The following is a 25,111-nucleotide window of genomic DNA, read 5'->3' as shown; positions in this document are numbered from 1 at the left end:
GAGTTTCTGTTTTTTTTTGGGGGGGGGGGGGGGGGTGCTGGTGTGCCGCAGGATTTTTGTCAAGGTTAAAGTGTGCCGTGGCTCAAAAAAGGTTGAAAAACACTGTTTTAGGCTATTGATATTGCCTTCCACCCTGCAAATGTTTTGCACACCCCCATACTGGATGTAACCCCATACCATGATTTTTCCGCCACCAAACTTAACTGTTTTCTGGGTGAATCTTGGGTATATGCGGGCTCCAGTTGGTCTCCTGTGATGTAATTCAACTGAAGACTCATCTGAGAAATCCACCTTCTGCCACTTTTCCAGCGTCCATCCTTTTAGCAGGCTGTGGGCCTTGGCATATGCCACACGTTTGTTCAATTGCCTTTTGTTTAGTGCTGGTTTCTGGGCACTGATTGGACCATGGAGACCATTTTGAGACAGAATTCTACAAACTGTTCTGGTTGACACAGGGACTTGAGGTGACCAGGCCTGGTGGAGCTCTGCTGCAGAGGAAAAGGGGCTGGCCTTGGAGTTTCCTTTTTTTTTTTTTTTTTTTTTAAACTTGTCCTGTCCAACAGCTGGGCAGACAGATGAGAGCTGAGGGCCTCTTGTGTTGGACAGATTTTACTTTAACAAGAGGAGTTATTAATCTTCAGACAAACCAAAGGTATGTCTGAATAAACCCCTTTTGTAATTGAGGCCAAACTTTATTAATTTCAATCATGTCTGAAAATCTTTGGTGTTGGACCGGACGGAAAAGGAAAGAGGGGAAGAAGAGAGAGGGAGGATAGAGAGAGGGGGGGTAGGGGGTGATAATAGGAGGGGAAGGGGGATAAGACCATGAAGCAGCATAAAGCAACAAGTTTACTGGTTGTTAATCATTATGGTAAGGTTCAAATGTAGTACAATAAGGGCGGAGCCTGTCCACACACACACTCAAATGTTATAAACACACCTGCTAGCTGCAAAAAATGTCCACCTGTCGATATGTATACAAAACAGATAGTGTTCACACGCATACTTATGCCTTAAAACCAACTAGTGTGAAATATTTCAGTCATTCAGTCATGCAAACTGTTAGTGCAAAGGTGAGCTAACACCTGTGCTCAGGTGAGTGTTTATGTTCTTCTAAAATGGATGGTGGAACGTGGAAAGAAGGAGGGAGAGTGCCCAGCCATCCCCACCCCAAGACCCCCACCGCAGCAGCAGCGGCAGCCGGAATCCCCCCAACGCCACACGGGAACCGGCAGGGAACAACCGCCGCCCGGGCGACCAAGCCCGCCACCCAGGCCAGGGCCAGCAGGACCGCCGCAAGGCCCCCAGAGCCAGAGAGCAGGGAGGCACGGAGGGAGAGAGAGCAGCCCCCCCGCCGCGCCGGGAGAACCCAACGCAGGGCCCCACCGGAGAAGGACGCCCACAGCCCCAGACGAGCACCCCACCACCACCCAGGAGTTCCGGGCATCCCCCCGCCCCAACCCCAGGTACGAGCCAGGACCCCCCAAGGGAGACCCGCTCCGCACTCCAGGCAGCCATCCGCCCGGCCCACGGTTGGTCCAGGGAGGAGCGAGGCAGGGGCCCGCCGCCCCCGCCCAAGAGGGGGGAACCCCGGGGAAAAAAGAGGGCCCACATGGGGTGTTGTAAATATGGCCCGACCAGGCTCGGCCACAGTTGGAAATTTGGCGGGGCCCAGCACTCAGGAGCAAGGACCAGAACCCACCCCCCAGGGACACGAACACTCCCGGCTCAGATGTAATGTGAACCCCCCCGCCGCGCGGAGAGAGCACCGCCGGGCCCAGGAAGCCAGCACCCCGGGGACACGGCCGCCGTCGCAAAGGGGCCCGTACCCCCCACCAGGGAAGAGGCAGGGGACAGATGGTCCTAGGTCCCACCTTCCTTGCAAAATGTGTGTGCGTGTATGTGTGTTTGAGAGGGTGTGTGTGTGCATGTGTGTGTGTTTATGTTGGAATGTATATATTGAGGGGGGAGGGGTGTGTGTGCTAAGGGGGGTGCAGTTAGGCCTTGGATTTTCCAACCAACAAACGGTCCTCCCCAGCAGTTGTGGGCTTGTCAAAAACATCTCCAGACTCTTCAAATCTTTTTATTCTTTGTACTTGACGCTGAGACACATTGAAGGTGTCAGCCACCTCAGCAGTGGATCTGGTCTTCAGCCTCTTAATAATCAACGCTTTGGTCTCAGGGTGAATCTTAGGCATGTTGTCAGAGGTCAAGTCGGGCCTCCTCATTCACAGACAGAGTGTATTATGTAAACTTTACAAAATGCTACTTTTTTCAGAGGTGACGCTAAACTTTCACTGGATTATGATTGGTATTGATGTTCATGATCATCAATATTTCAATGTTAAATCTGTCTTGAATCTGTCTGATTGATTATATTTCAGACAAAACATGTTATTTCTGGTAGTTTATTATGGAATGAACAGACATGCAATATAATGGATTAGATTTTTCTGCACTTTTCCAGATGCTCAAAGCGCTTACATTGTGCCCATTATTCATTCACTCCTCATTCATACTTGGTAAGCTACGGTTGTAGCCACAGCTGCCCTGGGGCAGACTGACAGAGGCGTGGCTGCCATTTCGCGCCTAAGGCCCCTCTGACCATCACCGGGATGCACACACCAGTGGAGCCACACTGGAGGCAAGGAGGGTGAAGTGTCTTGCCCAAGGACACAACGACATTTTGGCTGGTGGGAGCGGGGATCGAACCGCTGACCCTTCGATCATTGGACGACCCGCTCAACCACCTGAGCCACTGTCGCCCCAAATGAAAACATTTGTACATCAAATAACAATATAGGGCTTGCAATAGCTCTCATTTATTTCAGAGCACAGTCCATGTTATTTGATGATGGGTAACAGTGACATGAGTGATATTAGCACTTCATCCCATCATTCCAGCTCACTGAGCGGTTTAGCTCGTGCTGGTTTGCGGCGCCTTCCGTCCGTGAAACCTGGGTTCGAATCCGGGTTGCTCCCTGTTCCCTTCTCTACTTCTCTGCCGGTCCCAAGCCCGGTTGCTTTGAGAGGGTTGCGTCAGGAAGGGCATCCGGCGTAAAAACATTGCCAAGTTTACCATGCGACTTGTTCGCTGTGGCGACCCCTGATGGGGAAAAAGCCGAACGAGAAAGAAGAAGATGATGTTGCCTTCATTAGATAATTTACAGTTTCCCATAGACTATAAGGCTATATGTAAAATGATAGAATATTAGGGCCACAGAGGGAAAAAAAGACAAGTCATAATATTGTAACCAGTTGTTTTAAAGGAGGACAGTTGTTTAAATGACAGATGTGGGGCATTTCGTGAAATTGTACTTCAGTATGGTTTCATAAACGACGACATGCTGATGTGCCAGAATATGAAGTATCACATTGTCATAACTATCAAAACTGTAAAAAGAATATGTTGCTTTTCTGCAGAAAGAACCAGCCTCATAAATGTATGACTTTATCCTTTTTTCCTCAGTGGGGCCCTAGTACTCTGTCATATAAAATAATACACATTCAATATGAATATGAAAACACAATGTGTAACATTATGTTCCTTTATTGAATAAGGACAAAACAAAGCAGGTAAACTACACTCAAGAAACGTTCACTTTGAATGAACATAAAAAAATTATGGAAATGATTTCCACATGATTAGATAGCGTTACTTGAACAAAAATGAATCATATTGGTCCTACTTAATGTACTTAGGTTCAAACTAATAAATTTAAGTTGATTCAATCTAAATACTGCAGTTGGACCCAACTTTAAATTAATATTGTTGCTCACTCTCAAAAGATAAAAGTTGATCCAACTTAGTTGAATCACTTCAATTGGTCACAACTCATTAATTTAAGTTTATTCAACTTAAATTTGTATGACTACCCAACACAATTTATGATGATATAACTTGATTTTTTGTTTTTTATTTTATTTATACATCTGACATTGATAATGTTTTCGAAAGTTACAGCCTATAACTTTCACATCAAAGACATGAAATACGCAGCAAAGTCCCACATCACAAGACAGGAGTTCCAATACCACGATTTCTTCCTTAAGCATAGTAACTTTAATATTGTACCGCACAAGGGGGTTGGTCATCATCCTCTCCCACACTCTAACTCATGGAGCAGAAAAATAAATAAACATAACAGTTTAAATCACTAGTTAAAACAGAGTAAAACAGCTAGACAATAAAACCCAGGGACAAAAACTCACACTTAGACCCCAATCTGCCCAGATAGACAAAGAAAATGGAATCCCACAATTCCTTGCGATTACTAATGTATCCAATTTAACGGTATCATGTTGGATCAACATGATTGAAATTAGTAACTTTTAAATGGATTATTTTTATGAACGATCGACATGATTCATTCACGTAAGATTTACAAACATAACATTTTCTGGTTGAAATGACAAGTTACATTTTCATAAAATTAATTGGCCGGTAATTTAATTTAAAAAGATTTTGAGTGTGCTTTATCACTGTGGCGGTATGCTCTTTCTTCTTAATTATATCTTTTACCTCCTCGTATGCCTCCATGAGGATTTGTGCTACCGACGGGGAAAGGTACGCAGCTCTAGTTGCCATGGTAAATCAGTTAATCTGTGATCTGTGGCGGCGTCTTGTTGAGTGAGCCGTGAGCGCGCACCTATCCAGGATTGGTTACACCTGGCTTGATGCATCCGTGTCTGCTCATCCTGGCTTGGTCCTTGTGCAACCAATTAAGCCTGGATGCAGATGTTTTGGCTTCAATGAGCTCAGCTCAGTCATTTATCTCGGATGTCTTAATTCTACTTTTGTGCAACAGGCCCCAGGCCTTAGACCAGTCACACACACACCAGACACACATACACACACACACACTGAAGGAGGAGGGTTTGGGGAAGGAGAAGGAGGGAGGTAAGAATGTGTGCCCTGTGTAGGCTACCGCACTTTGGTGGGACACAGCCTGGGTATATATATGTACATATAGGCAGGCAGGCAGGCAGGCAAAGGTGGAGCCTTCTGCCCGCTTTCTTCATGGGTGTGAGGCTCATGGCTACCAGAAAGGTGACAAAGTGTCTGCAGTCTGTTTATTACTGGGCAATATAGAATATTCTGAAAAGCCTCGCGTGCAGCTACAGAGCAGTCCACTGCAGAGGAATCAACCCCCCCCCCCCCCCCAACACACGTGTGTGTGCTCCTTCCTCCTACACACGCAGCGCACAGACACGCACACACGCATAGTCATTCTACAACACCTATATAGTTAGTTCATTATGTAGATAGTTAGTAGTTACTGTTATCTGTTAATAAAAGATACTTTGTTTTAATTGTATTCATGTGTAAGCGGCCACCAGGGGATTTTGTTTTCTTTTGAGGGGGGCCTGCGGTTAACCGTGACACCGCGCCCGCTGCTGGTTCATCACTGTGGTGATAAAAAATCCCACACCATCACAGGTCTATCCAAAAGCCCTGTAAACGAATAAAATTCTCCTTGTTGTGTTTGTGTCTCTGCAGTTCTCCCCCAGCATTGGATGACTGAAGAGGAAGATCAATGCAACCAGCAGAGGAACTTCAGAGTGGAACAGGAGGAACCAGAACCTCCACAGATTAAAGAGGAACAGGAGGAACCAGAACCTCCACAGATTAAAGAGGAACCAGAACCTCCACAGATTAAAGAGGAACCAGAACCTCAACAGATTAAAGAGGAACCAGGGGAACTCTGCATCAGTCAGGATGAAGATCAGCTTGATCTGAAGCTGGAGACTGATACCTTGATGGAGATTCCTTCTTATGAGGAAGATGAGAACAGTGAAGCAGATCCAAACAATCAGCAGAGCTTTAATGTAACTGATAGTCAGGATGAAGAAGGAAACCAACATGAAGAATCAACATCAACTACAGATGAAGAGACAGAATCAACATCAACTACAGATGAAGAGACAGACCCACAGAACAGAGACCAGAGGAAGAGGAGGGACAGAAGTCATGTCCAAAGTGTGGCCAGCTCTCACATGTCAGCAGGTCAGTGTGACTCTGATCTTCATCTCCACACTATCGGTATGTTCACTTCAACAACGGTTCTATCTTGAGCTTCAAGCTCTCCAAACATGCAGTCCATCAACAGCGTGTCCTGGAAGAGTCTCTTCTGTCCCTTCCAGTTGAAAAGACAGAAGACATTGTTGGTCAGTGCAGCCCACAACATTCTTCAAATCAGATGATCTTAGTTAGTCCCTCCAGCTAACGACAAATAGGAAACCTTAACAGATCAAAGAGAAAATTGTTAGCAGATAAAAAAGTCCAATCTGTTTTGTCGTCTGTGGTTCTAAGTTTGTAGTTCAGTTCTTTTCAGCCGATTTCTCTGTCAAACCCAAAATCCCATCTAAACCTCTTTGATGTCTCCATGTCTCCAATTCCAGACATTCAGACAGATTCTATTTCCAAAACTACATTTCAAGCTAAAACCCAAAGACAGGGTCCTGCTCATGGATCTGCAGACAGAAAAGATTCAAACCTGAACACATCAGTGAAAAACTGCTTAGTGTCAGAATTGTTCTCCATCTTTTCTGGACTGATTCTTCCTCCAGTGCAGCTTCATCTTCAAATCAATTCAATTCAATTGTTTATTTCAAATCAAAACAAAAATTACATAAAATAAAATAAGTCAATACATGACTTTGAAAATTTGATTTGAAAGGGGATTGTGCCAAAAACAGTGCAAACTGAGGATGATCAAGGTGCAGGTAGTGGGCTGGTGACTGACTAGACATTGAAGTGTAGTTTAAGGGGGGAGAAGTTAAAGGGTGTTCAAGAGTCTGACTGCAGAGGGAAAGAAACTGTTCTTGTGTCTAGAGGTTCTGGTCCTGATGGACCTTAGCCTCCTGCCTGAAGGGAGTTGTTCCAGTAGGTCATGTCCAGGGTGAGAAGGGGTCGGCAGTTATCCGGCCTGCACGTCCCCGGGTTCTGGAGACATATAGTTCCTGGACAGATGGGAGGCTGCAGCCGATCACCTTCTCTGCTGAGCGCACAATATGCTGCAGCCTGTTAATGTCCCTGTTTGTGGTTCCAGCGTACCACACAGTGATAGAGGAGGTGAGGATGGACTCTTCTATGATGGTCATGTAGAACTGCACCATCATCTGGGCCGGCAGCCGGGCCTTCTTCAACTGCCGCAGGAAGTTCATTCTCTGCTGGGCCTTTTTGAGCAGGGAGCTGATGGAAGGCTCCCACTTGAGGTCCTGCGTGATGGTGGTGCCGAGGAAACAGACAGAGTCCACTATGGTGATGGGAGAGTCTGTCAGAATGAGAGGGGATGAGGGGGCTGTGACTTTCCTGAAGTCCCCTATCTTCTTGGTGTTCAGCTCCAGGTTGTTGATGCGGCACCACGACCCCAGCCGGTCCACCTCCCTCCTGTAGGCAGACTCATCATCATTAGAGATGAGCCCGATGAGGGTGGTGTCATCTGCAAACTTGATCAGTTTAACAGAGTCATGGCTGGAGGTGCAGCAGCTGGTATACAGGGAGAAGAGCAGAGGGGAAAGTACACAGCCCTGTGGAGTTCCTATGCTTGAGGTGAGGGAGGACCAGACGCTCGAATGACTTCGTGACTACAGACGTGAGTGCCACAGGCCTGTAGTCATTGAGGCCAGTAATGCGGGGCTTCTTGAGGACGGGGACGATGGTGGACAGTTTGAAGCAGGCCAGGACGTGGCAGGACTCCAGGGAGGTGTTGAAGATGTCTGTGCAGACCACTACCAGTTCACCTGCTCAGGGTAGCAGGGGAGATGCCATCCGGGCCAGGAGCCTTCCGTGAGTTTTGCTTCCAGAAAAAGCTTGAGCATCTCCTCTTCTGTCACTGAGAGGACAGTGGTGGGGGAGAGGTGGTCTGGGGGGGTCATACTGTCCTTAGTGATAGTGGTGGGGGAGGAATGTGGCTCCAAAGTTGCTGAGGAAACCTGTTCAGTGAGGGGGGTGGAGGAGGGGTGTGCCTCTCAGGCAGTTGTAGGTCGTCAGCAGCATGTTGGGCTCTGGGCTTGTAGTTGGTGATTTGCCTGAGCCCTCTCCAAACAGAGGTGACGACGTTGACAGAGAATTGCTCTTCCAGGCGTTTATTGTACCGAGTTCTTGCCTGTTCCACCTCTTTTGAGAACTGGTACTTAGCAGCCTTATAGCTCTCTTTGTCTATTGCTCTGTAGGCTGCTTCTTTCTCCTTCCTCAGTAGCCGCGTTTACATGGGCAAAAGTAATCGGAATGAACGTCTGATCGGAAAGAAAATGTGTCATGTAAACGCCCCGTTCGGAATACTCTGCCCCGGTCAGACTCATTCGGATCAGAATTTCTTTCCGATTGAGATAGGTGGGTTATACCGATCGTTTATCCGATCGTGGAGCATGTAAACGGTCATTCCGATCGTGTGTCACTACTGCTCTGGTTTACGTCACGCATAGACGGTGTTTGGCTGTGAGAAAGCTCATACAGGACCGTCCAGCTCTGCGGACGCCCCGTGAAAAGCGCCGCTCCGCTCTCGCCCCGCTGGCTCTCCCCTCTCTTTCACCCCTTACGAAGGGAATGCGGGGAAGGGGCGCTTCGTACCCCCCGACGCTCACTCGGTCCACTGGCACCCGAGTGAACAGAGGAGCTGGATTAATAATTTTGTGTCCGAGGGGGGGGAGGATGCTTTGTTACGTGTGCGTTTTGTTATGTGTGGGAGAATCCAGACTGCGAGCCGCGCCGCCGCTCTGGGTTGGCGGCTGCAGGACTCAGGAGGAACCGTGTTCGAACAGACTGAGCTCCGGCCGCTAGCTCAGAGTGGCTTTGGGGCGGTCTGTGAACTTTTCAGAGCAGAAATCAGAGCAGAAATAAATGTCGCGGGGTTTCACGTGGATTTGTGTTTCCAGTTGTGTCCCGACAAAATAAAGGCTGCTGTTATTTCCAGACATTTATGTGCGCTAATATGCAGATTGCTGCGTTTGTCGCACGGTCCTGGATTCTAGTGTCCATCAAGGCTAACGTTGTTAGCCCGTGTTAGCCTGTCCTCAGCCTTCTTCCAGCTGTTTCATTCACAAAACAGCACTGACCACACAGATTAAATATAACGATGAGCGAACAGGCGCTTCATAATATTCATGACATTAATAAAAGCACGTTTGAAAGGTCGTCTCGTATTACGGAGCTGCAGCACGTGCTGTCTCTCTGTGGCAGCGGTTTGTTTACAACGGGATCTAGTTCCGCATCCGGGTGATTTTACACTACTGCGCAGTGCGCATGCCCAGATTATTCATTCCGAACGAAAGCGTGAGCCATGGGAACGTTTGTTCTAATCGGAAAAAGGTTTTCTGTGCCCATGTGCACGGGTGAATTTTAACCCGACCATTGATCCGATCAAGATATTCTGCCCATGTAACCGCGGCTACTGTCTCAGTCTGGGTGTGAACCAGGGTTTATCATTGTTATAAGTGACCCTGGTTTTTATTGGGATGATGCTGTCCTCACAAAACTGGATGTATGACGTCACAGTGTCTGTGTAATCATCTGTTTTATGAAATAATTTTTGCAGGTTCGAGGGAGGTAGGCACTGAGCAGAAACAAATGACTCAAAGACTGCAAGCTAGAATAAAATGTGTCATTTTATTCCCCGCTTCAAAACAGTCACACAACATAACACAGGAGTTTAAGCCATGCAGTTTCAACAGAAAACATTTCATCTGCCCCTACCGTGACACACGGACTGGAGAGCCAACAGTCCCGATAGAGTGGCTTGAAACAAAACTCCGGCTGGGCGTTCGTACGTAACCCACAGCAGACTCTGAATAAAGTTGGGCTTCCTTATCTTTTATATTCTTTGATGAGCGTGAGGAAAAGGAGGGCCGGTCCCTTCCCGCAGGCTCACCCTGCACGTAGACTCATCCTATACCATCATAAACATGTCAGAATATCTTCTACAGAGCACTCCTTTTACGGGTCAGTAACAGGATAAAATTCTAAACATTGTCAGGATATGCTCTACAGAGTCCTCCCTTAACAGGATAAAACTTTATATTAAACATTCCTTTTGGGGGTCAGTCATAGAAACATCATAAACATATCAAGACATTCTCCTTTTTTTGGTTATTAGCAACATAGAACCTTATATAAGAGTACATAAGAGTTTACATAAGTATTCCTTTTTTGGATGGTCAGCCACAGAACATTATCTTTAATGCAGGGCAGAAGGCTCCCCCCCTGCCTACAGTGCATTATCCATCTCATTCCACCCCTTGGTCTGGGGCTGACCATCAATTAAGGAAATGATTCCCATCCCCGGCATGTGAATCCCAAGTAATAAAACGATATTCTCGTGCTCCTAAATAATATAAGCATTCATTCTGGATATGATGCACAACAAAATCAAGTAAATCTACCCGAGACGGAAAATGCCTGATGGTACGGCGATAATTACATGAAATCCAGTAATCATCTACAAAAATTTCCTGTTGACATGAAGGATCAAGGCGGACAGAATATTTTTCTGTTCCAAATGAATCATCTCTGGTAGATAGAATAAGAATAATTTTCATTTGAAAGCCAAATTATAGATCAATTTAGAAACCTCGCGTCGCACGTGACGAATGTACACACAGGTTAGGATATTGCAAAGCGTCAAAACAGCGATAATAACTATTAATATGATCAAGGGAGGCACAACGGTTGTCCGAGCTGTTACAGACATTCCAGAAAAGATATCCCACCAGTGGTGCGCAGAGTGTTGTTCCACCATTCTAGCGGCATGTACCACCTTATTCTTTGTTATGACCGTGGATATCATGAGTCTGGAAACGTTGGACCTATAAGAATTGATTATCTTTTGGACCTCCGTGGAACGGTTCAGTGCGCATATGAATCGCTCCAGGGATACCTTCCATGGCATGTGAAGAACATTCCACTGCAACATGGTAAGGTGAGATTCTGAAGTAAAATTGGTCAATTGATAGGTCACATTTTTCCATTTCCAGATATTCACGTTCTTCAAACATCCAGAAAAAGGTGTCCACAGCAACATCGGATGGGGGTTAATCGTGGCTATACAGATAGTGTGGGGAGCTATCTGCCATAGCAAGTCAGAAGGTTTTTCTACATACCATTCGCATAGTGCCGTGTCTTCGGTTAAACATGGTTCTCGATATCTACTTGTCACTAAACAGGCCATCCCTTGATCCGTCTGATCACATGTACTAAGGTCATAGGTAAGATTAGTCTGTGGACTAAACCAGTTGCCTTTCAGGATCACATACCAATAACCTGTGAGGGTTACGACAGGCAAAATATGATACTTACATACTGGCGTATGTGCAGTAACATTCATTTGCACCCATCTGACAGTGCAAGCGGTAGCATTACATATGGTCTTCTCAGGATGTATGTGCAACCATAGTCCGTCAGAGATATTCCACAAATTCCTCCACTCGTGAGGATTGTTAGTTGTTACAATCCTCTTGAATCTGTCCTGTTGTAGACGTGCATGTAATCCTTGCACGTTACAGATCGTCATATCCAATGCTTTTGTCACATTTTTCAACACCGTGGCTGCCTCGTTAACCGCAGTCACAGTCCATCCAAACTGAGCGAAGAAAACTTTCGCCGCCTGCTGTTGGGTCAAGACAGTGGTTGGCATCCATGCACCCACAGAATGCAAGGCCTGTGAAGCATCTTGACCCGCGCTTGACAGCATAGAGCGAGTTACCTCTGTATTTGCAGTGTCAGACAGACCAAGGATTGTTCCAGCTCCACCCAGCAGGGTGTCATACCATGCCCGCTTTCGATGAACTCTATGGCAGGCAGGTATGGGTGGCAGGAGCACAGTCCAAGTGACATCCACATGAGTCCTTTGTTGAGCCAGCTTTTGGCAGGTATTTATTACCGGAACCATGCAATCTGGAAGGGTTGCTTAATTACTGTAAGTCGTGTAGCTGGTGTTCAGCTGCTGCCGCAGCAGAGGCTGACGAGGACCAGGATAGCACCGAGTGCGTGGACCCCCATGCCCCATGAGCCAGTACTGCAACCTCCGTGGCGGAAGGACTGGCGTAGGGAGAGAACCATGGTTCTTAGGTGGTGACCGTCCGATCAGCAGTCTCCACGGGAACATCCTGTAAAATATGGTTACTTAACACACAAATTAATCTTCCCTCAAATAACATTTATTGGCAGGAACATTATCCCACTTATCTTCCCCAGGATACATCACAGTTAGTCAGTCCTGGTAAAACATCCATTCCAATTATCCATTCTTTAATGGGTGTTATTATAACGGAGTATTGCTTTATTGGCATATTTTCAATTTTTTTAAGGGCAGCGTTACTGTTTTACCCATCACTACGCACCCCCCTAACCCAGTCAATGTTACAGTTGAACCTTTAAATTTATGAGGGTTTCCATGTAGCAAGGTGGCTGGTGCCCCAGTGTCAATCAGAGCCACCACTGATTGAATTGATTTCTTCCAATAAATGTCTACCATGACATGGGGTCTAATGTCATCAGCAGACCATTTTACAGACCGAATTACTGGGGCTTGGCCTAATCCCTAATCAAAATTAGGGAGATCCAAAAGATTTGGGTAAAGACGGCTTTTCTTTTTGTCTTTATTTTTACCTTTTTTCCTCTTTCTTTTTCTGTTTCTTTCTCTAGATGCTTTTGCTATTTGATAAGATTCGTCTTCATCCTCACTGCTTGAAGATTCAGAGGTTGACTCTTGTTGCTTTCGTTCGTTAGTTCTGACATCACTCTGTACTGAGCTTCTATCATCACTCAGTGTTTGAGAGTGTGTAAGAGACTGTAAAAATCCCTTAAAGTCAGCCCATTCTGCACAGGAGACTTTTAGCCCCCTTTTTCTGCACATTTCTCGCAGCTCTGCAGTTGGTTTCCCATCAATCTCTGAGAGGGGAAACTCCCCTCTTCACTAAAGCTGACCAGATATCTCGACGGGAGGGGCCACCGCCCTCCTCTGACAGTCTGACTAGCCACAGGTCAAGAGGTTCATCCCCTTTCCTCCTCAACCTATTAACCAGATGAGCTACCTCCTCTGAGGTGTAGTCCTCCAAAGTTCTGGTTATAACAGGCTGTGGTTGATCCTGTGGCACTGCTTCATACATTTGATGTCCGTGCTCATCCATAACAGGATGTCCATTAACGTCCGTTAATGGTCTCATTAAAGGAGGCACCTGTTGCTCTACACGGCGTCTCCTTATTACCGGATTAGCCCTAAGCGAGGGCCCTCCGTCACCCCACTCAAAAAATCCTTCATGGGAGTCACCCCAGATGTTGCCATCCCAGCTCTCAGGGTCCCAATCATCCCCGTTTCCGAGTTTAGCCATAAAGGCTCTGATTTGAGGCCCCTCGAGCTTGCGTGGAGGTTTATTATTTTTCCTCCTGTTTACTTTTGACACATGAGCAATGGCTCGCTCAGCCAGCCTGGCATGAGTTTGAGCCTCTATTTCTAACTTCATGATTTTTTGTTTCAGCAATGAATTCTCTGCTGTCTGCGCAGAGAGATCATTTGCTTGCTGCAGCATCTGTGTCTCCTGCTGCATTCTCCTCTGATACTGATCTTTCCATGCACAGGCACACATCCACATGCGCCTCTGAGCCCCTCCCAACGGAGCTTTCGGCTGAACAGTAATGCGGCGTAATGCAGCGAGCACGGCGGCTGGAGACCCGTCATCACACTCACTGGACCAGTCCTCTGATCGCCCTCCCCCGTCCCGCAGGCACATAGCGACCTCTTTCCACGGACCGGTCCATCCTGGACAAATATCTTCCTCTTTTTCCTCAGATTTCTTCTGGGTTTTCCTCTTAAACATTGTTTCTATTCAGTGTATCCTCCCACAAACTTGTTGATCCTGTTCGTGACGCCAAAATGTTTTATGAAATAATTTTTTGCAGGTTCGAGGGAGGTAGGCACCGAGCAGAAACAAATGACTCAAAGACTGCAAGCTAGAATAAAATGTGTCTTTTTATTCCCCGCTTCAAAACAGTCACACAACATAACACAGGAGTTTAAGCCATGCAGTTTCAACAGAAAACATTTCATCTGCCCCTACCGTGACACACGGACTGGAGAGCCAACAGTCCCGATAGAGTGGCTTGAAACAAAACTCCGGCTGGGCGTTCGTACGTAACCCACAGCAGACTCTGAATAAAGTTGGGCTTCCTTATCTTTTATATTCTTTGATGAGCGTGAGGAAAAGGAGGGCCGGTCCCTTCCCGCAGGCTCACCCTGCACGTAGACTCATCCTATACCATCATAAACATGTCAGAATATCTTCTACAGAGCACTCCTTTTATGGGTCAGTAACAGGATAAAATTCTAAACATTGTCAGGATATGCTCTACAGAGTCCTCCCTTAACAGGATTTATATTAAACATTCCTTTTGGGGGTCAGTCATAGAAACATCATAAACATATCAAGACATTCTCCTTTTTTGGTTATTAGCAACATAGAACCTTATATAAGAGTACATAAGAGTTTACATAAGTATTCCTTTTTGGATGGTCAGCCACAGAACATTATCTTTAATGCAGGGCAGAAGGCTCCCCCCCTGCCTACAGTGCATTATCCATCTCAACAGCAAATGCCAAGCAAGTCAGTGTAAGCTTGTAAACGCAGCGGCATCGTCTTCTCTTCTTTTGCTGTACATTTCTGCAAAGACAGTCAGCTGCGCTCGAATGACAGGACAGCTTCAAGCATTTGCGGTGCCTGCAGATTTTCATTTGGCTGGTTTTGGTTGCTTGTCAAAGTCATGTGATCCACCAAAACGTGCAGCTTTTCCAGCCATTCAGCATCTTCCAGTTGCGGGTAGTTCAGGTCTTTGCTTTTCAGGAATGTTTTCACGTGTTCTAAACAGACGACAAAGTGACGCAAAACCTCACCCCTGGACAGCCACTGGACTGTGTTGTGTAGCAGGAGATCAGAATATTCGCTTTCAACTTCAACAATGCACAGAACTGACGGTGGTTCATTTACATCAGCCACCTGCCTAGCGGTCGGCTAAAAGTAAAAAAAAGAAGTAAAAAAATAAGCCCTGCTGGTAGAAACGTGTGTTGCAGGCTATGTCGCAAATCTTCGTTGAAAGAAATGTTGAAATTTAATATTGTAGTGGCAGTCATGTGCATTTTAGGTCTGTTAGCTAGCAGCAGGGGATTGTGGGATGCGGTGTCCTGATCTAATTAGGGATCAGCAGGAGCGTTTCTGTTTGCCCTCATTTCTTCTCATATGGCAGTTTTGTTGTTCCATCTTAGTTTATTCTTCCTGTTATGTTGTTTCTTTATGTTGCACCATAAGTGTGGGAGGGGGAGAGGTTGATGACACATGTGCAATGTTCAATGTGGTGTGTGTTCAAAATAAGTGGGCTCGTTATGCCGGAAAAAAGACTGTGCTTTCAGCTTCTCCTTCTGCCTCCTCCTCTCCTGAGACTGTTCCGAATCATGCGGTGTACGGGACACGGACAGTTCTCCAGTGCAGCCAGTTGATTGACAGTTCAACTAATTGACAGCTTGGTTCCCGTTTCTCCCGCTGCAAGTTACGTATCTGTTGGACGTTACAATATTTATTTTACTCATTTTTACAGCACTGGAAAACCGTAAAAATGTTTGTGTCTTGTTTTTCCTCCTAAAGAAACTGCATCTCCTGAGCCACGGGTTGCCGACCACCGCTCTAAATGAACACATGCAAATGGTAATTAATCAGTTGGGATTTTATTTGTCAAACTTTACAGCAGAGGATTTTTACACACAGATGCAGACTTTTGGTTTGCCACATTCTATTTTACAATTTCTCGCATCAAATCTTCAAGCTCATCCATGTTGACACAGTTTTACCATCCACACTGCCAGCATCACCTCCAGGCTAACACACACACATAAACACACCCACCAACACCACCACAGACAAGTTTCTGACCCCGATTGATGGGGCCCCAGACCTCGGTGCTGGAGGTGATTTCTAAATAAAATAAATACAATAACAGACATGTGAATGTAACTTTATTAGCAGAATATTCCGGAACAAAAAAATTTGAATGATTAACACTGGCCTGAAAAATTAACTGCACATTTATTTTTTTGTAGACTGTTCCAGTCGGGTCATGCCGTTTTAAGAGCATTAACAGATCTATTCTGTGGCATACACTATCTTTGAGTAACGATGTCAACACAACAGAGCATTCCCCACACAGGAGAGCGTAAGCTAAGCATTAGCCATGCTGATCCTGCGGACATGCGCACTGTCACCTCCATCACCTGATAGCTGTTGAAGCTGAAGTGCAATGACGTTTCTGACCATGGAAGGCGGATCTTCCTTCGGGGTTCACCTCCCCGTATGGACTTATTGCCGTTCTCCATAACTGAGCTACACAAACTGAACGCGCGCTCACACACAGTCTTACTGCACGCGACACGCTCTGCCCCCCCCCCCCCCCCCTCCTACAGGCAAGCGATTGCAGAAACCAGTGAGAGTCTCGGCGGAATACCGCGAGTAGCATTAATTCCAACTCAACGCAAAGTTGATACACTTGCGGGGAAAAAATAAACAAACCGAAAAACCAAAACGGTACGAACATGAACCGAACCGAAAGTGCCGTACCGAAACGGTTCGGTCCAACTACGTGTACCGTTACACCCCTAGCATACAGTCATATAAAATGTAACATATAACATATAAAATATAACATATAAAATGGCCTCTACTTGTGTTTCTGCAGAACTTCCCCAGTGTTTGATGACTGAAGAGGAAGATCTCTGCATCCAGCAGAGGAACTTCAGAGTGGAACAGGAAGAATCGGAACGTCCACAGACCAAAGAGGAGCAGGAGGAACCAGAACCTCCACAGACCAAAGAGGAGCAGGAGGAACCAGAACCTCCACAGATGAAAGAGGAACCAGGGGAACTCTGCATCAGTCAGGATGAAGATCAGCTTGATCTGAAGCTGGAGACTGATACCTTGATGGAGATTCCTACCTATGAGGAAGATGAAAACAGTGAAGCAGATCTAAACAATCAGCAGAGCTTTAATGTAACTGATAGTCAGGATAAAGAAGGAAACCAACATGAAGAATCAACATCAGCTACAGATGAAGAGACAGAATCAACATCAACTACAGATGAAGAGACAGACCCACAGAAAAGAGATCAGAGGAAGAGGAGGGACAGAAGTCATGTCCAAAGTGTGGACAGCTCTCACATGTCAGCAGGTCAGTGTGACTCTGATGTTAGAGAAAATCCCAAGAAGACAAATGTTGGTAAGAAACGCAAACAATCTCAAAAAGAAGAGAAACTTTCCTCTATCAGGTCTGGTAAAAACTCAACAATAATTTGTAACCCGTCTGACTACATGGAAACTGGGTCTGATGAAAGATGTTATATCTGTAAAGAATGTGGTAAAAGCTTTTGTAACATATCTCTGTTCAGAATTCACACAAGAATCCATGCTAAAGATAAGCGATTTTCTTGTAAAGACTGTGAGAAAAGATTTAGTCGCAGATGTCATCTCAAAATACACATGAGAATTCACACAGGAGAAAAGCCTTTTTCTTGTAAAGAATGTAAAAAAAGTTTTAATCAAATATCTACTTTCAAACAACACATGAGAACTCACACAGGAGAAAAGCCTTTTTCTTGTAAAGAATGTAAAAAAAGTTTTAGTCGAATACATAGTCTCAAAACACACATGAGAACTCACACAGGAGAAAAGCCTTTTTCTTGTGAAGAATGTAAAAAACGTTTTAATTCCACATCTAATCTCAAAAGACACATGAGAACTCACACAGGAGAAAAGCCTTTTTCTTGTAAAGAACGTGATTCAAGTTTTAGTTGCAGATCTAGTCTTCAGACACACATGAGAACTCACAAGACTTTCTCTTTACAAACAATGTAATAAAGGAATTAGTGTAAACTCTAAATTCTAAACTTTTCTGATAAGAAGTCGACACCTCAACCTCTGCACCACAGTCAAAGACTTTATTTTGCAGGAGGGAAAAATCTGATGGCCTCCATACCATATTGATGAAGTAACTTCATTAGAGGGAGGCACAAGTGAGTATTTAATGTGTAGAAATGAAGTTTTCTACAAATGTATTGCAATAATATGATACTCTTACTTTCTATTAGTTTTTTTAGGTTTTCATTTTCTCTTCATAAAAAGCAAAAAATAATTAATCAATACATTTGAATATTTGTGTAATGATATCAGACAAAGAGTTTTACTGCTGACAAAATATGTACAACTTTTTTATAAAATAAATTGTTTTAGATGTACCTGCAAATAGAAATGAGTTGTTTGTTTTGAGTCATTAGAGCTAATTCTTGAATGTCTTCATTATGGTTGAAATGTTTTTTATACATCTTTAATTTTAGGCAAGGCAAGGCAAGTTTATTTGTATAGCACAATTCGTACACAAAGTAATTCAAGGAGCTCCACAAAACAGAAAAATGCATTCAAATCACAATACATCATAGAAATAATCAACATAAAATTTTCTTCAAAAGAAAAGATAAAATTATAAAATTGATTTAAAAATAAAGGAAGGAAAGGAAAGAAAAGTGCAGATAGGACCTTTCAGTCATATACACGGCTAAACAGAAATGTTTTAAGTCTAGATTTGAACATGAACACAGAAGAGGCCTGTCTTACGACTTCAGGGAGGCTGTTCCAGATTTTAGCTGCAGAATATTGAAACGCTGATTCCGCTTGTTTAGTTCTGACTCTGGGTATCAACAGGAGGCCGGCCCCTGAGGTCCTCAGAGTACGAGATGGTTCATATGGCACTAACATGTCAGAGATGTACTTTGGTGAGCGGCCATGGAGAGACTTGTACACAAGCAGAGCTTTTTTTCAATTCAATTTTATTTGTACAGCCCAAAATCACAACAACAGTCGTCTCGATGGGCTTCGAAGTAAAACATGAAATCAAAAGGATCACGAATACAAAGAGTTCAATAGAAAAATACTAAAATGAACTAACAAACTGACTAAGCTATACTGGCATCCCTGCCCTTAGACCCCCCTTCGCGGTAAGGAAAAACTCCCAAAAAAACCGGATTCCGGAAAAAACGAAGAAACCTCAGGGGTGCCCACATGAAGGAGGGATCCTCCCCCAGGACGGACAGGCGATTTACCAGAAATCTTAGAGAAGAATTAACTTATCTAAATCTACAACTACATATATAAAAGTCCAGCAGACGAGCTTCATCCAGCCGTGGTTATCGGGACAGTCAAAGGCGCGAGTCGAGCCGGAGACAGGAACCACAGCCAGGTGTAGGAGCAGGAGCAGAGACGAGGTACTCGGTCAGGTACAGAGCAGAGACGAGCCAGAGATGAGCCAGAGGCAGGATCCACAGCCAGGTGTAGGAGCAGGAGCAAAGGCGAGGTAAACGGTCAGGAACTGGAGCACGGATGAGCCAACTGGAGTCTGGAAGCACTCCCACTCCCCAGGAGGGGAGAGGAAAAGAGGGACAATACATGAATCGCACTGCACCAAACAGAGGCATGGAGAACTAAATGATAAATTATGATCAAGAATAGAGGAGAGGAAGGGTAGAAGTAAAAAAGGAAAGAGGACAGAACCCCAGTGTACCATAGTTACCCCAGCTTCAACTTCTAGCAGCCTTTTAAAAGAAATAGTTATTATTAAGTTTAATTTAAACAAACTAACATTAAGTTAAATAATCTCTGAATACTAACTAGTCTGACAATAAGCCTGTCCAAAGAGGAATGTTTTCAGTCTAGCTTTGAATGTAGAAACTGAGTCGGCCTCTCTTATATGAGCTGGGAGTTTATTCCATAAGACAGGGGCTTGGTGGCTAAACGCTCTACCTCCAACCGTACTTTTACCAATTCTAGGAACCACAAGCAGTCCTGCATTTTGCGAGCGAAGTGTTCTGATTGGTTGGTAAGGGACTATGAGGTCCTTAATATAGGACGGGGCCATTCCATGTAAGGCCTTATAGGTTAACAGGAGGATCTTGAACTTAATTCTAGAATCAACTGGGAGCCAATGGAGCGAAACTAACACAGGAGTGATGTGATCTCTTCTGCTGGTTCCAGCTAACAATCTAGCAGCTGCGTTCTGAACAAGCTGGAGACTTCTTAAGGAACTCTTAGGACACGCTGCTAACAAGGAGTTACAGTAATCCAGCCTCGACGTAACAAATGCATGGATGAGTTTTTCAGCATCACTCTTAGAAAGTATATTTCTGATCTTAGCAATATTCCGCAAGTGAAAAAAGGCAGTTCTACACGCCTGAGATATATGAGCCTTAAATGATAAATCCTGGTCAAGTAAAACCCCAAGGTTTCTAACTGTGGAATTGGGGGCTATACTTATACCATCCAGGGAGACTATCTGAGCAGACAGAGCATCTCTGAGGTTTTTAGGACCAAGTATAATGACCTCAGTTTTTTCTGGGTTCAAGAGGAGGTAATTAATTGTCATCCAGGTCTTGATGTCACTGATGCAGGCGTTCAGTTTCTCTATCTGGTCATTCTGGTCAGGCTTCATGGATAAATACAACTGCGTATCGTCGGCATAACAATGAAAATTAATGCTGTGTTTCCTGATTATGTTTCCTAGGGGTAACATATAAAGCGTAAACAGGATCGGTCCCAAGACTGAGCCCTGTGGGACTCCATAGTTGACTCGAGTGCACTGAGAGGAATGGCCATTTACATTAACGAACTGATACCTATCAGACAGATAGGATTTAAACCACTGGAGAGCAGATCCTCTGATCCCTATGTCCTGCTCTAATCTATGGAGTAAAATACCGTGGTCGATAGTGTCAAAGGCAGCACTGAGGTCCAACAGGACCAGAATAGAAAGTAGTCCCTTTTCTGAGGCCAATAACAAGTCATTAGAGACTCTAACTAGTGCAGTTTCCGTACTGTGGTGAGGTCTAAACCCCGACTGAAAGTCTTCAAAGTGGCTGTTGTCCTGTAGGTGGCAGTAAAGCTGCTTAACTACAACTCTTTCTAGGATTTTAGAAATAAAGGGCAGGTTTGATATCGGTCTATAGTTGGCCAAGATGCTAGGATCCAAACTGGGCTTTTTCAGAAGAGGTTTAACAACTGCATATTTAAAAGACTGTGGCACGTAACCCGTTTCCAGAGAGGCATTTATCATTGTTAATATGGGATCATTAATTAGGGGAAAAGTTTCTTTAAAAAGTCTAGTGGGAATTGGGTCTAACAGACACGTTGAGGATTTGGAGGACGTAATAATTGATGTTATTTCCGCTTGATCCACAGCAGTGAAGCAGTCTAATGTTACAGACGTTTCTATGGATGCCTCCATTTCTACCGCTTCAGCCTGTTCTGGGCTGATAGTAGGAATAACTTGATTTAACTTATGTCTAATATTTGAGATTTTACTATCGAAAAATGTAAGAAAATCATCAGAGCTGAGAGAAACAGGAACATGTGGTTCTACTGAGCTCTGACTGCGAGTTAATTTAGCTATAGTGCTAAAAAGAAATCTTGGATTGTTTCCATTCTCTGATATTAAGGTTGAATAGTACTGGCTTCTAGCTCTACGCAGGGCTTTTTTATAATTTAATAGGCTATGTTTCCAGATATCCAGAGACTGCTCTGAACCGGAGCGGCGCCATTCTCTTTCCAACTTACGGGTTTCTTGTTTAAGAGAACGAGTTTCAGCGTTAAACCACGGTGCTACTCGGTTTTGTCTGACGAACTTAGGTTTCAAGGGGGCAACAACATCGAGTGTACTCCTGAGGGCTTGTAAGGCATCATTAACAAAGTGGTCATTTATACTAGGACTGATACTATGGGAGCTGGTCTCAGAGTATTTTCTCAGAATATCACTAAGTACTGGCTGAACTGTGTGTTTAAACTCAGACACAGAACGGTCAGTTAAGATTCTTCTAAGCTGTTTCTTATTCACTGGGGCAGAAGGATGTTCCAGTGTAAGCTGGAAGGTAATCAGAAAGTGATCAGAAATGATGGGGTTAAGAGGAAGGACACTCAGCTGGCTGATCTCTATCCCATGGGTTAGAACAAGGTCCAGGGTGTGCTTATGACAGTGAGTGGGTTCATTCACACTTTGGGTGAAACCAACATCATCTAATAAAGCTGCAAAAGCCTTTCCTAGGCAGTCACTGGGGTCATCAACATGAATATTAAAATCCCCTAATATTATAATTTGATCAGAATCTAAGACAATAGTCGATAGGAAGTCGGAAAACTCAGTTAAAAATTCTGAATATGGGCCGGGGGGGCGATAAATAATTATGAGTAAAACAGGTTTTCGAGTTTTCCTGTTTGGGTGACTTAAAGACAATATGATGCTTTCAAATGAATTATAAGCATTTTTAACTTTAGGGCTGAGAAGTAAGCTAGACTGTGATATTACTGCCAAACCACCTCCTTTCCCTGAAATCCTGGATTTCTGATAGTTAGCATAAGTGGGGGGGGTTGCTTCATTCAATCTAACATAGTCATCCTGATGGAGCCAAGTTTCTGTTAAGGCTAAAAGACTAAGATTGTTATCAGTAATTAACTCGTTGACTAAGAGGGACTTGGAGGAAATGGATCGAATGTTTAATAAACCGCATTTAATGACATCATAATTCTGCTTGTGAGAACTGCTGTCTGTCACTGTAAGGTTTCTATGACGCGCTCCTTTCATTTGTCTTTCAGCACATAAGCTAAAGCTAGGACCTGCTTGACTTTCCCTGCATGGGTTTTGCACCAGCACTAACCCTAAGGGAGGCTCAGAGGAGCGTTTTACACTGCTGCTCTGCGCCCGGGTCTCGTCTCTGGATTGTCAGGTTAACAGACTAAGGCTAGCAGAAATGTTTCTAGAAAGAAGAGCGGCACCGTCCCGAGTGGGATGGACGCCGTCTCTCCGCATGAGACCGGGCTTCCCCCAAAACGCGCTCCAGTTATCCACAAAACCAACGCCGTTTTCTGGGCACCATCTAGAAAGCCAGCGGTTAAATGATGAAAAGCGGCTGTACATTTCATCATTGACTAAGTTCGGCAGGGGACCAGAGAAAATTACAGTGTCGGACATCGTCTTAGCCAGTTTACACACCGAAGTTACGTTTAACTTAACCACCTCTGACTGTCTCCGTCGGGCATCATTACCGCCTGCGTGAATCACGACTCGACGGAACCTGGACTTACTCTGAGCTAACATCCTAAGGTTCCCCTCGATGTCACCAACTCTGGCCCCCGGATAACACCTGACAGTAGCCGCTGGGAGCTCCACGTTTCTAACTTCAGAAGAGCCTATAACCAGAGTTGAGTGTTCAGCGGGTGTGTCGCTGAGGGGGGAGAACCTATTACTAACGTGGAGTCTCGGGTGCTCTAAGTTTTTGCGTTTAGCACTATGTTTCCTCCCAACCGGTACAAACCCCTGACTGTCTCCCGGCTGTTGGGAGGGCGCTGGGGTGCTAGCTAAGTTAGCCCTGGAGCTGCTTTGAAGTCTATTCTTTGAGGTACAGGGAGCCAGTGCAGAGACCTGAGCACAGGACTAATGTGATCATACTTCCTGGTTCTGGTCAGGACTTGAGCAGCAGCATTCTGGATGTACTGAAGCTGTTTTACAGCTCGTTTGGACAGGCCGGTGAGCAGGCCGTTACAGTAGTCTAATCTACTGGAGACAAATGCATGAATAAGTATCTCCAGGTCTGGCTTTGACACTATGTTTTTGATTTTGGCAATGTTTTTCAGATGGTAAAATGCCGCTGATGTTACTGACTTGATATGGCTGTTAAAGTTTAGGTCGGAGTCCATGATTACCCCTAGATTTCTGACTTGATTTGAGGGTTTAAGAGACAGAGAATGAAGGTAGCTACTGACTTTCTCTTTGTTTCAGTGGGCCAAAAACAATAACTTCGGTCTTGTCTGAGTTTAGCTGGAGAAAGTTGTTCTGCATCCACGCACTGATCTGTTGGAGGCAGTGGTTGAGTGAATCCACCGGTCCATATTCACCTGTTGTCAGTGACACATAGATCTGAGTATCATCTGCATAGTTGTGATAAGAAATGTTATTACTGCGCATTAACTATCCTAGTGGCAGCATGTAGAGGTTGAACAGAAGGGGTCCCAGGATCGATCCCTGGGGCACACCACAAGTCAAGGCCATGTAGTCTGAGAAGCAACTCCCAATTTCAACAAAGTATTTCCTGTCTTCTAGATAAGACTTGAGCCAATTTAGGGCAGATCCAGAGATGCCAACCCAGTCTTGGAGTCTGTGCAAAAGGATCCGATGATCAACAGTATCAAAGGCAGCACTCAGGTCTAGCAGGATTAAGACAGAGACTTTGCCATCATCAGTGTTCAGGCGGATGTAGTTGGTTACCTTGATAAGAGCAGTTTCTGTGCTATGATGGGGTCTAAAACCTGACTGGAAAACATCAAATGAATTGTTTAATAAGTAGGGATGGGTATCGTTACTACTCTTATCGATACTGCTTATCGATCCGGTACTCTTATCGATACTTTTGAGGACGAAAAAAATAAAATAAATAACAAATTAAGAACATAAAGTGTTTTATTTCCTCACTATGCAACAACATTGTCTTTTTAACAAAACATTTTACTTTATACATGAGAATGTTCCAGACAGGATATTTATTTAATTATTTAATCTAATTGTTTTTATTATTTATGAGTGTTTCATTTGATCTTTTGTCCATTTTCCACAACCTTGAATAGACTTTTCTGTCTGTCAAACACCAGAGTTAAGTTCAATGATGGAAACAAATTCACTTTGATGCAGACTCCTTTCTATTTTGCCAACTCCATTTATTTTTCTTTAAATCCAGTAAACCCAATAAATGATATTAATTTTACGGATGACAACTATCATTAGTTATTAATTTTTATTAAGTATTAGGAAGCAGCTGATAGTTTGTCGCGGGTCTGGAATCATAAGCGGTGAGTCTAAGCCCCGCCTCTCTACCTGTTTGTTGTATGCTCCGCGTGCAACGCCCCCCAGCACCCCCCCTCCCGCTGCCCCAGCCTGTTCTGCACAAACAGCGCAACATACGGTCATCGTAGTAGCAAGGTGACAGCATGATAGGCAAACTTAGTAATTTTTACGCAGAAACGTTAGTTCTTAGTCTAGGGCGCTCACGTG

The 25,111-nt window shown here is 44.6% G+C and overlaps 1 protein-coding gene and 1 long non-coding RNA gene across 6 annotated transcripts in view; one reads left to right on the top strand and one right to left on the bottom strand.

The window, feature by feature from the left end:
- Positions 1-24,824, top strand: part of LOC144989357 (uncharacterized) — a 29,580-nt gene extending 4,756 nt beyond the window's left edge. Inside the window, exons 2-5 of one of the 5 annotated variants that reach the window (XR_013653506.1) lie at positions 5,501-6,007; positions 13,577-15,690; positions 16,715-19,301; positions 19,391-24,824. Coding sequence is in view for 1 of the 5 variants with exons in the window: in XM_078941655.1 (XP_078797781.1) it covers positions 5,501-6,007; positions 15,631-15,677 (554 nt within the window). In the remaining 4 variants the exon portion in view is untranslated. Of the gene's footprint in view, positions 1-5,500; positions 6,008-13,576; positions 15,691-16,714; positions 19,302-19,390 lie in introns of those variants that run through there. The other 4 variants (XR_013653502.1, XR_013653500.1, XM_078941655.1 and 1 more) reach the window with 4 other exon arrangements.
- Positions 9,592-14,182, bottom strand: LOC144989541 (uncharacterized). Its single transcript, XR_013653785.1, has 2 exons — positions 14,056-14,182; positions 9,592-12,105 (listed from the first exon to the last, which is right to left on the bottom strand). It is a non-coding gene; the product is annotated as an uncharacterized LOC144989541 (long non-coding RNA).
- Positions 24,825-25,111: the final 287 nt, after the last annotated feature.

The sequence above is a fragment of the Oryzias latipes genome, chromosome 2, assembly GCF_053564925.1.
Source record: "Oryzias latipes strain Hd-rR chromosome 2, Olatipes_Hd-rR_3.1".
Taxonomy (NCBI): Eukaryota; Metazoa; Chordata; class Actinopteri; order Beloniformes; family Adrianichthyidae; genus Oryzias; species Oryzias latipes.
The sequence above is the reverse complement of the archived record's forward strand: the minus strand, read 5'-3'. Positions and strand labels throughout refer to the sequence as shown.